Source organism: Mytilus edulis, chromosome 2 (genome assembly GCF_963676685.1).
Source record: "Mytilus edulis chromosome 2, xbMytEdul2.2, whole genome shotgun sequence".
In the NCBI taxonomy this organism is placed as follows: domain Eukaryota; kingdom Metazoa; phylum Mollusca; class Bivalvia; order Mytilida; family Mytilidae; genus Mytilus; species Mytilus edulis.
Genome location: NC_092345.1, coordinates 81,779,772 through 81,795,464, shown reverse-complemented (window position 1 = coordinate 81,795,464; position 15,693 = coordinate 81,779,772). Strand labels below are relative to the sequence as shown.

Sequence of the window (15,693 nt, the reverse complement as noted above, 5' to 3'; positions counted from 1 at the left end):
CGCCACACAATTTCTAAACTAGATACCCCAATGATGATTATGGCCAAGTTTGGATTAATTTGGCCCAACAGTTTCAGAGGAGAAGATTTTTGTAAAAGTTAACGACGACGGACGCAGGACGACGGACGACGACGGACGCCGGACGCCAAGTGATGAGAAAAGCTCACTTGGCCCTTCGGGCCAGGTGAGCTAAAAAACGAGAAACGAGAAACACGTACAAATTACATAAACAAACGACAACTACTGTACATGAGATTCCTGACTTAGGACAGGTGCAAACATTTACAGCGGGATTAAACGTGTTAATGGATCCAAACCTTCTCCCTTTTTCTGAAACAATACCATAACATCACAACATAGAAAAACACACGATAAGATATCAACTGGCAGGCTTAACTCAATCAAAAAACGTACATTAATACACTATAAACGAATAAATTTGATCTGCGATATCTGAATACAAACATTTTTAATAATAGATAAACAATATATTATGATCATGAATAAACTTTAATGTGAACAAGTCAGTTAAATTAATAACAGTCATGGTAGGACAAAACTTTTTAAAAGCCAAAAAATCACATACTGTGTATACCAATATTATACATCTCATTAAATACATATGTGATACATTTCTAAAAATTCCGAAAACAGTGGAATATTGCAGGTGCTTCCAAATTATGTCTTTCTATCGAAGATCATATGAACATTGTAAAAACAAGAATATAATCGAATGCAAACTAATCCCGAAAAATCTGTTAACAGAAAAAAAAACGAAACCTCATCTGCAAATCACCTATATACAGTAATGTATAAAAGTCAACACCAAATCTGAAAAAATGTATAATTTATTTTCTAATTTTAAGGGCTATAATTCCAATTAATTCCGTCAACAGCAAAAAGTAGAAACTAGAGCCTGTGTCGCTCACCTTGGTCTGTGGGTTTATTAAACAAAGGATGCAGATGGATTGATGACAATATTGTGCTTTGCTGATGGTGATGTGTTTGTAGATCTTAATTTACTGAACATTTTTGATGCTTACAATTATCTCTTTCTATAATGAACTTGGCTTAGTAGTTACAGTGGAAAATATTTTGTAAAAATGTAAAAAATTTACAAAATTTATGAAAAATGTAAAAAAAAATTTATGAAAAATGTAAAAATTTTATGAAAAATGTAAAATTTTATAAAAAATGTAAAAAATTTATGAAAAATGTAAAAAAATTACTAAAAAGGGCAATAACTCCTTAAGGGGTCAATTGACCATTTTGGTCATGTTGAATTATTTGTAGATCTTACCTTGTTGTACATGATTTATCTCTATCTATAATAATATTCAAGATGATAACCAAAAATGGCAAAATTTCCTTAAATTACCAATTCAGGGCCAACAACCCAACAACGACAGCCTGATTTGTCTAAATATTTCAGGGGCAGATTGATATTGACCTAATGAATAATTGTTTCCCGTCAGATTGGCTCTAAATGCTTTGGTTTCAGAGATATGAGCCAAAAACTGCATTTTACCATATGAACTATTTTAGCCATGTCAGCCATCTTGGTTCGCGGTCGTGGTCATCGACCACATTTTTTAAATTAGATACCCGAAGGATGATTGTGGAGAAGTTTGGTTAAATTTGTCTCAGTAGTTTCAGAGGAGAAGATTTTTGTAAAAGATTACAAATATTTACGAAAAATTGTTAAAAATGACTATAAAGGACAATAACTTCTTAAGGGATCAACTGACCATTTTGATCATGTTGGCGTATTTGTAGATATTACTTTGTTGAACATTAGTGATGCTTACAGTTCATCTCTATGTAGACGCGCGTTTCGTCTACATAAGACTCATCAGTGACGCTCATATCAAAATATGTATAAAGCCAAACAAGTACAAAGTTGAAGAGCATTGAGGATCCAAAACTCCAAAAAGTTGTGCTAAATACGGCTAAGGTAATCTATGCATGGGTTAGAAAGTCCTTTATTTTTCGAAAAATTTAAAGTTTTGCAGACAGGAAATTTATAAAAATGACCAAGCCAAACAAGAAAAAAGGTGAAAAAGTCATTATTGCGGTATTATCTTAATTACTATAAAAACAAACAAATATGTCATAAAAAACGAAAATCAGAATTACAAAATGTTACCATAGCATAATAACACATCGGTGGGATATATAAGTACCGAGCAAGTATTGACACAACATTTAAGTTTGATACAGCTCTGAATTTGGACTGTGATTAAATAGTTGACACAACATAGGTTTCTGACCCAGAACGAATGTGGTCTAAGAACACTTATGTCAGCTGTGCAATACAGAAAATGAAGATATTATTCATATGGTTACCTCTTGTCCAGTGTTAAGTACAATAAGAGAGAAATACTATGTAGAGATAAAAATGGAAATATTGGATAGTATTGATCCAATTAAATGGAATGCTTTCTGCTGCAATAAGATGGAAATAACACAATTGATACTGGATTGTAATAATTTCAAAGAAACACTGAACATAAGTAGTGAACTCATGACCAAGATAGAAGAAAAATGTAGAAATCTATTATTCCAACGCAAAGAGAATAGAAGTACTGGATGCATTAAACAACAAATAATATATGCCAATGAATATATATACATAGTACATGTAGTGACAGTTATACTAGTGTAGAGGTTTGAAACAAAACCCTATATTCAAAGTGAAAAAGGACATTGAAGGATATATTCTGATAATAATATCAACATGAAGGTGAAAATCACCCGTTTGCAAGCACAACAACCATATATAATGATCATGATATTGTGAAAGTAATTTTAAAACAACAAGTGAATCAGATAAAGTCTTAACTTTTAATATCACCATCATGGCTTTTAATCTTTTTTTAATAATTTTATTTGTTTTCTTTTGTTTTTTTTTATAAATTTCCTTTATTCACTATTACGTTGTTAATCCTTTTAGCCATTTTAATTTTCCTATTTTTTTTATGGTAAACTGAATAGGATTTTGTTTTTACAGAATAAACCATTGAAATTTTAAATGGTACAAACATCTTAAAATATAGCACAAAATAATTATATTAAAATCATAATGTATTTTTAATATGAATTTTGTTTTATCATACTGAGCAAAGTTGGATATCATATCTAGATGAAATGAAAGATATGTTTTAGATTTTAAGCATTGGCTACTATTTTGATATTTTAACAAGTTTTCTTTTTTTTTAACATCATAAACTCCCTATGTAAATTACACCCATGTAAGCATCTATTATGTAGGTAATTTTATTGTCACTGGCATGAATAAGAAACACACATCATCGTCACATGTAAATAAGATAATCATATGATAATAAACAAGTTAAAAAGCAATATCTGTATATATAACTTTAAAAGACACAACAACAACAACAAAACAAAAAAGTACATATAATAACAAACATACACATAATGTGCTGTACATAGTTGTAAAGAAACAAAAAAAAAAAAATATCCACAAAATTACCCTCATATATACTCTAATATCATTAGAGGTGTTTCTGTCTATAGGAAGCTTATACAAAGAAGAAGAAGAAGAACTTAAACTTAAAAACTTAAAAATTTTAAATTGGACATTTACCTATTAAGGTCCAATATCCAAAATCTAAATACATGTTAGATTCAGCATATCATAGAACCCCACGAATTAATTTTTTAATGAAATCAAATAATGTTCAATTTAAGACCCTTTAGACCTCAATGTGGACCAATTTGATAACCGGGCCCATAATAAACTAGAGGCTCTCAAGAGCCTGTGTCGCTCACCTGTTACTGCATTTAGTGATGTCGGCCATCTTGGTTGGTAGACGGGGTCATTAGACACTTTTTTTTAAATAGATACCCTAGTAATGGTTTTGTTAAATTTGGCCAATAGTTTTAGAAAAGAAGATGTTTGTACAAGTTACAAAATTGACAAAAAGTTGTTCAATATTGACTATAAAGGGCAATAACTCCTTAAGGGGTCCTCTGACAATTTTGGTCATGTGACTTACATGTAGATCTTACTTTGCTGAATATTATTGCTGTTTACAGTTTATCTCTATTTATAATAGTATTCAAAATAATAACTAAAAACTGCAAAATTTCCTTAAAATTACCAATTTTAGGGCAGCAACCCAACAACGGGTTGTCGGATTCATCTGAAAATTTGTTAGAGGATAAATCTTATTCTGATGAACGTTTAAGTCTTGAAAGATTTGCCCTAAATGTCTTAGTTTCAATGATATAAAGCAAAAACTGCCTTTTACCACTATGTTCTAATTTTAGCCATGTCGGCCATTTTGTTTGGTAGGCAGGGTCATCAGACACATTTTTAAAACTTTATACCACAATGATGATTGTGGCCAAGTTTGGTTAAATTTGGCCCAGTAGTTTCAGAGAAGAAGATTTTTGTACAAGTTACAAAAAAAGACAAAAAGTTGTTCAATATTGACTATAAAGGGCAATAATTCCTTAAGGGGTCCTCTGACAATTTTGGGCATGTTGACTTATTTGGGGCAATATGCGCAATTGTTTCTACATAGGCAGTAATGGTAACGTTTTCTTCTGTTGCTCAGCCCATATCATAAACTTGTATATGTATGATGGCTTGTTTCGAAGCTGAGACATTTTTACATATGTGGTTAAATTTTCGGGGTACGAAGTGTGATTCATTTTTCCGTAAATTAGCAAACCCCCGAGTATCCTTTTGCGATGTGGCTCCTCATGGTAAAAAATCCCATTTTTGACACAATAAGTTCTTTAAAAATTTAATTCTTTGAACACATTTAATGGCTCCATAGTTTTTACACATTTATTCTGTGTTCCCTTACTTTCTAAATTAACACAAATGGTTCAGCTCAGTCATTTGTTTATCATAGAAATGAGTCAAATATCACTACAGAGATTTTTTGTTTACACATGACTTTTGAGTTCCTCATTTCAAGGCGCATTAGGGATATTGTCCCATTTGTAGATCTTACTTTTCTGAACATTATTACTGTTTACAGTTTATCTCTATCTATAATAGCATTCAAGATATTAACCAAAAACTGCAACATTTCCATAAATTTACCAATTTTAGGGCAGCAACCCAACAACAACTGATCGGATTCATCTGAAAATTTCAGGGCAGATAGATTTTGACCTGATCAACAATTTTACCCCCATGTCAGATTTGCTCTAAATGCTTTGGTTTCAACGATATAAACCAAAATATACATTTTACCCCTGTGTTCTATTTTTAGCCATGGTGGCCATCTTGGTTGGATGGCAAAGTCATCGGACACATTTTTTAAATAAGTTATCCCAAGGATGATTGTGGCTAAGTTTGGTTAAATTTGGTTCAATAGTTTCAGAGGAGAAGATTTTTGTAAAAGTTTACGGATGAAGAACGCCAAGTGATGATAAAAGCTCACTTGACCTTTCATGTCAGGTGAGCTAAAAATCTAAGTATAAGTATCAAAGAATTCCAAGAATTCAATTTTTGTTAAAATCAAACTAAGTTTAATTTTGGACCCTTTGGACCTTAATGTAGACCAATTTGAAAACAGGACCAAAAATTAAGAATCTAAATACACGGTTAGATTTGGCATATCAAAGAACCCCAATAATTCATTTTTTGATTAAATCAAACAAAAGTTTAGTCTTGGCCCCTTTTGGCCCCTAATTCCTAAACTGTTGGGACTTCAACTCCCAAAATCAATACCAACCATCCTTTTGTGGTCATAAACCTTGTGTTAAAATTTCATAGATTTCTATTTACTTATACTAAAGCCATTGTGCAAAAACCGAGAAAAATGCTTATTTGGGACCTTTTTTGGCCCCTAATACCTCAACTGTTGGGACCAAAACTCCCAAAATCAATCCCAACCTTCCCTTTGTGGTCATAAACCTTATATTAAAATTTCATAGATTTCTGTTTACCTATACTAAAGTTATTGTGCAAAAATCAAGAAAATGCTTATTTGGGACCTTTTTTTGGCCCCTAATTCCCAAACTGTTGGGACTTCAAATCCCAAAATCAATACCAACCATCCTTTGAGACCAAAACTCCCAAAACCAATCCAAACCTTCCTTTTGTGGACATAAACCTTATGTTGAATTTTCATAGATTTCTGTTTACTTATGCTAGAGTTATTGTGCGAAAACCAAGAAAAATGCTTATATGGGCCTTTTTTGGCCCCTTATTCCTAATCTGTTGGAACCAAAACTCCCAAAATCAATCTCAACCTTCCGTTTATGGTCATAAACCTTGTGTTTAAATTTCATAGATTTCTATTTACTTATACTAAAGTTATAGTGCGAAAACCAAATGTCTTTGGACGATGCCATGACGACGAGCTAACTATAACGTCATACCAATATACGATCCAATAATTTTCAAATTTTGTGGTCGTATAAAAATGCTTATTTTTGGCCCTTTTTTTGCCCCTTATTCCTAAATGTTTTGGGATATTAACCCTAAACTGATACCAAGCATTCCCTTCATTATATGGAACCTTGTGGTACAATGTCAGAGATCCATACAGTTAAACATAAGTTGATGTCCTGAAACTTCAAAAATGCTTATTTTTTGCCCCTTTTTGGCCCTTAATTCCTAGACTATTTGCCCTATGACCCTTAAAATTAATCCCAACCTTCTACTCAATGGTTGAACAATCAACATTGTGGTACAATTTCAGAGTATTTGAAATACTTATACACAACTTATTGTCCTGAAACTATATAAATGTATGTTTTGGGCCCCTAATTCCTAAACCGATGGGACCTTAACCCCAAATCAATCCCAACCTTCCTTTTGTGGTTATAAACATTGTGTTAAAATTTAATTGATTTCTATTTACTTATACTAAAGGTATTATCAGGAAACTAACTGTCTTCAGACGACGCAGACAGTAACAACAATGACGAAGACAATGATAACTTGATACCAATATTTGACCACAAAATTGTTTGCGGTTGCATAAAAACCACGATGGTGTTACAGAAACTCATGCTACACAAGATCCAGGACACTCGTTCAATGGAGCAAAACATGGCAACCAAAGTTTAGCTGTAGGGAATTATCATTCATCGTTTAGTTTACATCATGTAGGATTATCAACCAAAGGTAAAGGAAAATACATACTAGTACCTAAGACTAGTCCGGCCAAAAGTATTTAACACCTATTTGAAACCAACCACATAAAATGCAGATGGATCAGATGGATCAAATATAGTCAGAGATTACTCTGTTGTCCAACGGTTGTTTCGCCGCACAAGCTGGGGCCGGGGGACGCCAGAGCTTGTCCCATATTAAAAAGTGGATATTTGCCCGTCCAAAATAAATGCGCTGCTTCCTTTTATTCTGGAGCCGACTGGCAGCCTTGGATCTATATAAATGGAGCATTAATTTGTTCATTTTCATTTATCCCTTCATTTGTGTAAGTTTCATCATCCTTAAGACATCCATTATGTTGAATTTTGACAAAAAATCCAAATAAAAAATCTCTTATTCTAACTTAACTATAGCTACTATATGGATTTAAATACACTAAGATGGATCTCTGTTATATGTACACTTTTCACAATAATAACCTATGGAAATCCAATCACACTTAAGGATCTATTTCTTCAGCGCAGTCTATTGTTACATGGTTTAACATGGACTCAACATAGAAATGAATGTTCAGAATGTTAAAATTGACAAAAACTTGTGTTTCTCATACAAAAGCTAGGCTTACAAACAACTTTTAGAAAGCAATATCATATGTAAATTTTATTATCATATACATGTAATATACATAGTGAACATTATCACAATTATTTTTCTTAGTACTTGCAAACTTTTCTTCAGCTTTAGAATATTTTGTATTAATGTTCCAATAAAGCTGAAAAATCGTATCAAAATAAATTTTGTAATGCCTATTTATGAAATCTACTGATCATCCCATATTCTTCCTATTGCCCCATCCTTTCCGATGATCTACAAAGAAAAGAGAAAATACAGTAAAGCAGATGTTTTAGATTTTAATTAATTTAATGAAAATGGATTCCCACTTCAAACCTATACACGTTAATTCTATTTTAGTCACCTTTATTTCATTCAATTTGTTTGCTTGTTTTCTTCCAATTCAGAAATAACCTTTGATGTGTGGATTTTCATACTTCTTTTAATCTTAGCGATTTGTGATATGTTATTCATACCAATTACAAGAAGAATGCAAATCATTCAGATAAAACATTATAAATTAAGACAATCATTGACTGTGGATGGGCACATAATCATATGACAGCATTAAGGCCACAAACCCCATCTTCTACATCTTAATTATTGCATTAATATAAAACATTATTACACATTAAATTATTCAGATTATCAGGACAATGGACATTGTTGAACAGAATCTTTTAGATTTTCAAGGACGATGGACAATGCTAAACAAAATCTTTTAGACAATCAGGGACAATTATCATTACTAAATAAAACCATTTCCACCATCAGGGACAATAGACATTTCTAGACAAAACTTTCAAACCATCAGGAACTGACATTGCTAGACAAAACCTTTCGAACCATCAAGGACAATAGACATTGCTAGACAAAACTAATTCTAACATCAGGGACAATAGACATCGCTAGACAAAACCTTTCAAACCATCAAGGACAACAGACTATGCTAGGCAAAACCATTTCAAACATCAGGGACAATAGACATTGCTAGACAAAACCATTTCTAATATCAGGGACAATAGACATTAATAGACAAAACCATTTCCACCATCAGGGACAATAGACATTTCTAGACAAAACTTTCAAACCATCAGGAACTGACATTGCTAGACAAAACCTTTTGAACCATCAAGGACAATAGACATTGCTAGACAAAACCATTTCAAACATCAGGGACAATAGACATTGCTAGACAAAACCTTTCATACCATCAAGGACAACAGACTATGCTAGACAAAACCATTTCTAACATCAGGGACAATAGACATTGCTAGACAAAACCTTTCAAACCATCAAGGACAATAGACATTAATAGACAAAAACATTTCTAACATCAGGGACAATAGACATTGCTAGACAAAACCTTTCAAACCACCAAAGACAATAGACATTGCTAGACAAAACCATTTCAAACATCAGGGACAATAGACATTGCTAGACAAAACCTTTCAAACCATCAAGGACAATAGACATTGCTAGACAAAACCATTTCTAACATTAGGGACAATAGACATTGCTAGACAAAACCTTTCAAACCATCAAGGACAATAGACATTGCTAGACAAAACCATTTCAAACATCAGGGACAATAGACATTGCTAGACGAAACCTTTCAAACCAACAAGGACAATAGACATTGATAGACAAAACCATTTCTAACATCAGGGACAATAGACATTGCTAGACAAAACCTTTCAAACCATCAGGGACAATAGACATTAATAGACAAAACTATTTCCACCATCAGGGACAATAGACATTGCTAGACAAAACTTTCAAACCATCAGGAACTGACATTGCTAGACAAAACCTTTTGAACCATCAAGGACAATAGACATTGCTAGACAAAACCATTTCAAACATCAGGGACAATAGACATTGCTAGACGAAACCTTTCAAACCAACAAGGACAATAGACATTGATAGACAAAACCATTTCTAACATCAGGGACAATAGACATTGCTAGACAAAACCTTTCAAACCATCAGGGACAATAGACATTAATAGACAAAACCTTTCAAACCATCAAGGACAATAGACATTGCTAGACAAAACCATTTCAAACATCAGGGACAATAGACATTAATAGACAAAACCTTTCAAACCATCAAGGACAATAGACAATGTTAGGCAAAACCGTTTCTAACATTAGGGACAATAGACATTGCTAGACAAAACCTTTCAAACCATCAAGGACAACAGACTATGCTAGGCAAAACCATTTCAAACATCAGGGACAATAGACATTGCTAGACAAAACCATTTCTAACATCAGGGACAATAGACATTAATAGACAAAACCATTTCCACCATCAGGGACAATAGACATTTCTAGACAAAACTTTCAAACCATCAGGAACTGACATTGCTAGACAAAACCTTTTGAACCATCAAGGACAATAGACATTGCTAGACAAAACCATTTCAAACATCAGGGACAATAGACATTGCTAGACAAAACCTTTCAAACCATCAAGGACAACAGACTATGCTAGACAAAACCATTTCTAACATCAAGGACAATAGACATTGCTAGACGAAACCTTTCAAACCAACAAGGACAATAAACATTGATAGACAAAACCATTTCTAACATCAGGGACAATAGACATTGCTAGACAAAACCTTTCAAACCATCAAGGATAACAGACTATGCTAGGCAAAACCATTTCTAAAATCAGCGACAATAGACATTGATAGACAAAACCTTTCAAACCATCAAGGACAATAGACATTAATAGACAAAACCATTTCTGACATCAGGGACAATAGACATTGCTAGACAAAACATTTCAAACCATCAAGGACAATAGACATTGCTAGACAAAACCATTTCTAACATTAGGGACAATAGACATTGCTAGACAAAACCTTTCAAACCATCAAGGACAATAGACATTAATAGACAAAACCATTTCTGACATCAGGGACAATAGACATTGCTAGACAAAACATTTCAAACCATCAAGGACAATAGACATTGCTAGACAAAACCATTTCTAACATTAGGGACAATAGACATTGCTAGACAAAACCTTTCAAACCATCAAGGACAATAGACATTGCTAGACAAAACCTTTCAAACCATCAAGGACAATAGACATTAATAGACAAAACCATTTCTAACATCAGGGACAATAGATATTGCTAGACAAAACCATTTCTAACATCAGGGACAATAGACATTGCTAGACAAAACCTTTCAAACCATCAAGGACATTGGGCATGTCTAGAAGAACAAAAACATCAGGCAAATTAAACTTACCATCTTTCCATTCATCCCAATCTCTAGCTTTTTGTAAAGTTTCCTCATCATCTTCTTCTACTTTCTTCTCTTTTTCTGAGTCCTCCTGTTCTTTAGCTTGAGCATCTTTTTCTGGATCATTTGCCCAATCCTGCATACTGTGACTAAAACATATAATTGTGTATGTGTAGATATTTTTATTTCAAAATATGAGTTTGATGTCAGTAATTGTAATTAACAAAAAATCTCACTAATAAGTATTGTACTAATGTAACCATAACCAGTTGGTGATGTTACATATTACAAGGTCTACCTGAATTGTTTTAATCCTGCAAATTTATTTAACATATACCGTTAATTTAGAAATTATTGTGATGTCTCTATTATTGTGAAAAATGTGATAGGGTTGTAAATGTGAAAATTATAAAATAAAATATGAATAGAGCTGGATCTTTCTCGGAATTGCAAAAATAATAATCTCATTTTTGTCTAACTTTACAAAATTGTAATAGTAAATGCACACAATCATTTCTGAATTAACAGTAATGTTTAATTTTTTTTATCAGTTTTCAAAGAATTCCCCTACAACCTATGCTAAGGATTGTATTAAACTTGTCATGGATGAATATATACCTCATATCATTTCTTTCTTTTATTCAAAATTCCATTTATCATATTTAAAGCAACTGTTAACCCTTTGTGATAACAAATCTGGTTTTACTTTTTAAAAATAAATTAAAAAGCATATTTATGGTGATTTAATCATGTTAATGATTGATATACATGGGACCAAAACAGGTTATTTGTAGATAATATTGTATTTCCAAATACTCATGATGAAATCACTAACCTCTTGCTATTTCTATAAATAATTAACATCATTAACATATTTGTTTCACCTGTGAGCCATTTTCCAAACTTTAACAGCTTCACACTTACCTACTTCCAGGTGGTTGCCATATTCCATCTCGTACCCTCTCTTCATAAAATTCTTCCACAGTCAGAACAGGTCTACTTGGATAGCCTGCTCCATATACTTTCTTTGATATCATGTCCTTTGTTATGATAAATGGTGTAAATGCCTGAACAGAAAGTAAAATATATATAGAAAAAAAATCTTCATTTAACATGTTTAATAAAATTGAGAATGGAAATGGGGAATGTGTCAAAGAGACAACAACCAGACCATAGAAAAAACAACAGCAAAAGGTCACTAACAGGTCTTCAATGTAGCGAGACATTAAGTATAAATATTCAAGTTCACTATCATCCATTGGATATTTAATAAAAGCAGACCAATGCTGTCTTAAAGATTACATATAGTTGTTTTAATTGAAATCAAAAGCAAAAGATGTCTATTTCAAATTGATCAAGAGTGCATACATTGAAATATCTCACTGGCTTTACTGATCATGATTGTTTTTATGTTGAAAGTTTGTAAGATAAAGATTAACTACAAGTTAAACATTATCAATGATCCATGCAAATAAGGTCAAGGCTAAATGACACTGCCAGACTAACAGGTAAAATTTCAACACCAAAAATGGTTAACAATGGTTACTGCTTATAGAAACAGACTTACTATAAAAATAATCTCAAGATTAGATAATACTTGCCAGACAGACATATGCATCTTAAAATCAATTCATTCACCAAATGTAATTAACATATTGCTTTAAGTATTTGTGAAACATTCAAGGTCAGACTTCCTTTCCAGACAGATATGAACACCTTACAATCATTCAATAAATCAAATATAGGTAACCTATTGCTATTAGTATCTTATATAAGGAGAAAACTGAAAATGTGTGTAAGTTGTAGGCTAGTCAATGTGGAACTAAAAGACACAAAAAACAAGACATCATTTGGTCAATTATATGGTATTCAACAAAAGATAGATGTCTAGACAATATGCCAACTGTTCAGTTCTATTCCTTCTTAAACAAGATTTCTAAACTTGAGGAAATAGCAAAGATCTATCCTGTTATAAAATTTATTTGTAGGCACTAATTGAAATATGCAATACAGTAATTCTATCATGCTTTCTTCCATTCCGAAATGTATTCTAATTGTAAGAGATTTGCATTGAAAAACTCCCCAATATTTAGAAATGGTATATCCCTATTATTGGAAACCATCAGGCAAATCAAAAGTCACAACAATACACAGTGAACAGTCATTCTATCAAGTAATTCCTGTAGTAAAAAACTTTTGTTTGATAAATGAACTGAAAAATCTGTAAGGGTTCCGCAGAACCCTGTGTCTGGACTACTTTTGCTGTTAATCGTAGGCTCAACAAAAATGAGAAAAAAATAAAAAAAAAAATCCCCTCTAATATTTCTTTTGATTGTAAGAAGCTTCTGTCCAAGTTTGGTACAAATCCAGGATAGTTTATGAATCTTATAAATGTTTTAAAAACTTAAAACTACAGACTGTATGTAATGTTAGCTAAAAGAAAAATTAAGTCAATTTATAAGTAAAATACGGAAAACAGGAATTTTATTTTTACAAAATTTACTTCTGGATGCTATCTTATGATCATAAACAAGCTTCTGTCCAAGTTTGGAAGAAATCCAGGATAGTTTAAGAAAGTTATTAAAATTTTAAAGACTTTAACCACAGAGTGAATATTTGTGGACGCTGATGAAATGTAGGATCGCTATGTCTCGCTTTTTCGACTAAAGTTGAAGGCTCGACAAAAATAACCTATTACAGAAATTGTTTATGTCTCCTTAATAATAATTATTATGAGATCAAGATGCAATTACTCCCTTTATCAGAATTTAATGATGAATCTATTTCTAACAATAAAACATTAAAATTGATAATTTGTTGATTTACAGATTTTTCCCATGAAAATGTCAGGTCGGTGGGTCAGGAAAAAAAAGAAAAAAAAATCTTTCAAGACAGAAAATATATGCAATTTTTATTTTTTTATTTCACCTTTCTTTTAAACAGTATGTTTGGTATGCTATTTTTTAATAATTTCTTAAAAAATTTAGTTCGATGAAATAGTATTGCTCTGACAGCTGTCATAAACATCGCATGACATTGTCTAATAATTACCAAAAAGAGGGGTTATGTCCACGGACAAAGACGAAATTAAATCGTCATTTCACAAACAAGAAAAAAAAAAACCACATCTGCATAGCTCTTTCTCAATTTCAGTAAACTTGGTGAAAAATGATCTTCAAGCACGAAAACTGAAAAAGAAAATATTGCAAACACGACGTTCGAAAATATAAGTTTCAACATTCGTGTTAAAAACGTAATCAGGTAATAGACTGATCCACTGGAAAAATGAGGATATCGGGTACGTCAGTTCCCATTTCCCGTTTTTTATGTCCAATTGGAAGATTTTTTTTTAATTATCTATGAAACAAGAAAATTTTAAATGATTTGTTTATATTGAGTACTTTTACTTGACATTTTCCACGTTTGGCCAAGGCCATTTTCCATTTTATATGAGACAATGCATCTTAAAGAATGAGACAAATAAGGGAAAGGAACTTATTGTGTAATGGGTTTAACACACAGGTTTTGTTCTGCAAAATTATTTTTGCAAACAACATTTCAATCAGTTATGATTGATTTGTCTATTTTTAGATAAGTAAACATACAGAATACAGATTATTTTTGAAGTTTTATTTTTTCACATCACAAAGTTTTATAATTTCTGTTAGTGTTTCATGCATTTCAGTTCATATAAAAGAATGTTTTATTTATTTTTCAAGGATAATATATTTGTAAGGGTCGGCGGGAATAAAAACAAGAGGCTCTCAAGAGCCTGAATCGCTCACCTGGTAAACAATGCCTTCGGCCATGTTTTTTGACAAAATAGAAAATAAAACACAAACTTTATTTTATACACCCTACTGATCATTCAAATGAAGTTTGCTTGAATTTGGTTGAGTAGTTTTAGAGGAGAAGATTTTTTAAAGTTAGCAAATATGATGAATAAATTGTGAAAACTTGTCATTAAAGGACAATAACCCCTTAAGGGGTTAATTGACAATTTTGGTCATATTAACTTATTTGTAGATCTTACTTTGCTGATCATTTTTGCTGTTTACAGTTTATCTTTATCTATAATAATATTCAAGATAATGACCAATAACTGCCAAATTTCCTTAAAATTACCAATTAAGTGGCAGCAACCCAACAATGGGTTGTTTGATTCATCTGAAAATTTCAGGGCTGATAGATCTTGACCTAATGAACATTTTTACACCTGTCAGATTTGCTTTAAATGCTTTAGTTTTTGAGATATAAGCTAAAAACTGCATTTGACCCCTATGTTCTATTTTAAGTAACGGCGGCCATTTTGGTTGGTTGGCCAGGTCACTGGACACAATTTTCAAACTAGATACCCCAATGATGGATGTGGCCAAGTTTAGTTCAATTTGGCCCCGTAGTTTCAGAGGAGAAGATTTTTGTTAAAGATAACTAAGATTTATGAAAAACGGTTAAAAATTGACTATAAAGGGCAATAACTCCTAAAGGGGTCAACTGACCATTTCAGTCATGTTGACTTATTTTTAGGTCTTACTTTGCTGAACATTTTTGCTGTTTACAGTTTATCTCTACCTATAATAATATTCATGATAATAACCAAAGACAGCAAAATTTCCTTAAAATTTCCAATTCAGGGGCAGCAACCCAACAACGGGTTGTCCGATTCATCTGAAAATTTCAGGGCAGATAGATCTGATAATCAATTTTACC

The 15,693-nt window shown here is 32.1% G+C and overlaps 1 protein-coding gene across 2 annotated transcripts in view; it reads right to left on the bottom strand.

Moving 5' to 3' along the window:
* Positions 1 to 7,755: 7,755 nt before the first annotated feature.
* LOC139513131 (immunoglobulin-binding protein 1-like) overlaps positions 7,756 to 15,693 on the bottom strand; it is a 25,260-nt gene continuing 17,322 nt past the window's right edge. For both annotated transcript variants that reach the window (XM_071301359.1, XM_071301358.1), the window contains exons 8-10: positions 11,908 to 12,050; positions 10,990 to 11,132; positions 7,756 to 7,975 (exon numbers count right to left, since the gene is read on the bottom strand). In XM_071301359.1, coding sequence (XP_071157460.1) covers positions 7,935 to 7,975; positions 10,990 to 11,132; positions 11,908 to 12,050 — 327 coding nt within the window. In that variant the 3' untranslated portion in view covers positions 7,756 to 7,934. The remainder of the gene's footprint in view (positions 7,976 to 10,989; positions 11,133 to 11,907; positions 12,051 to 15,693) is intronic.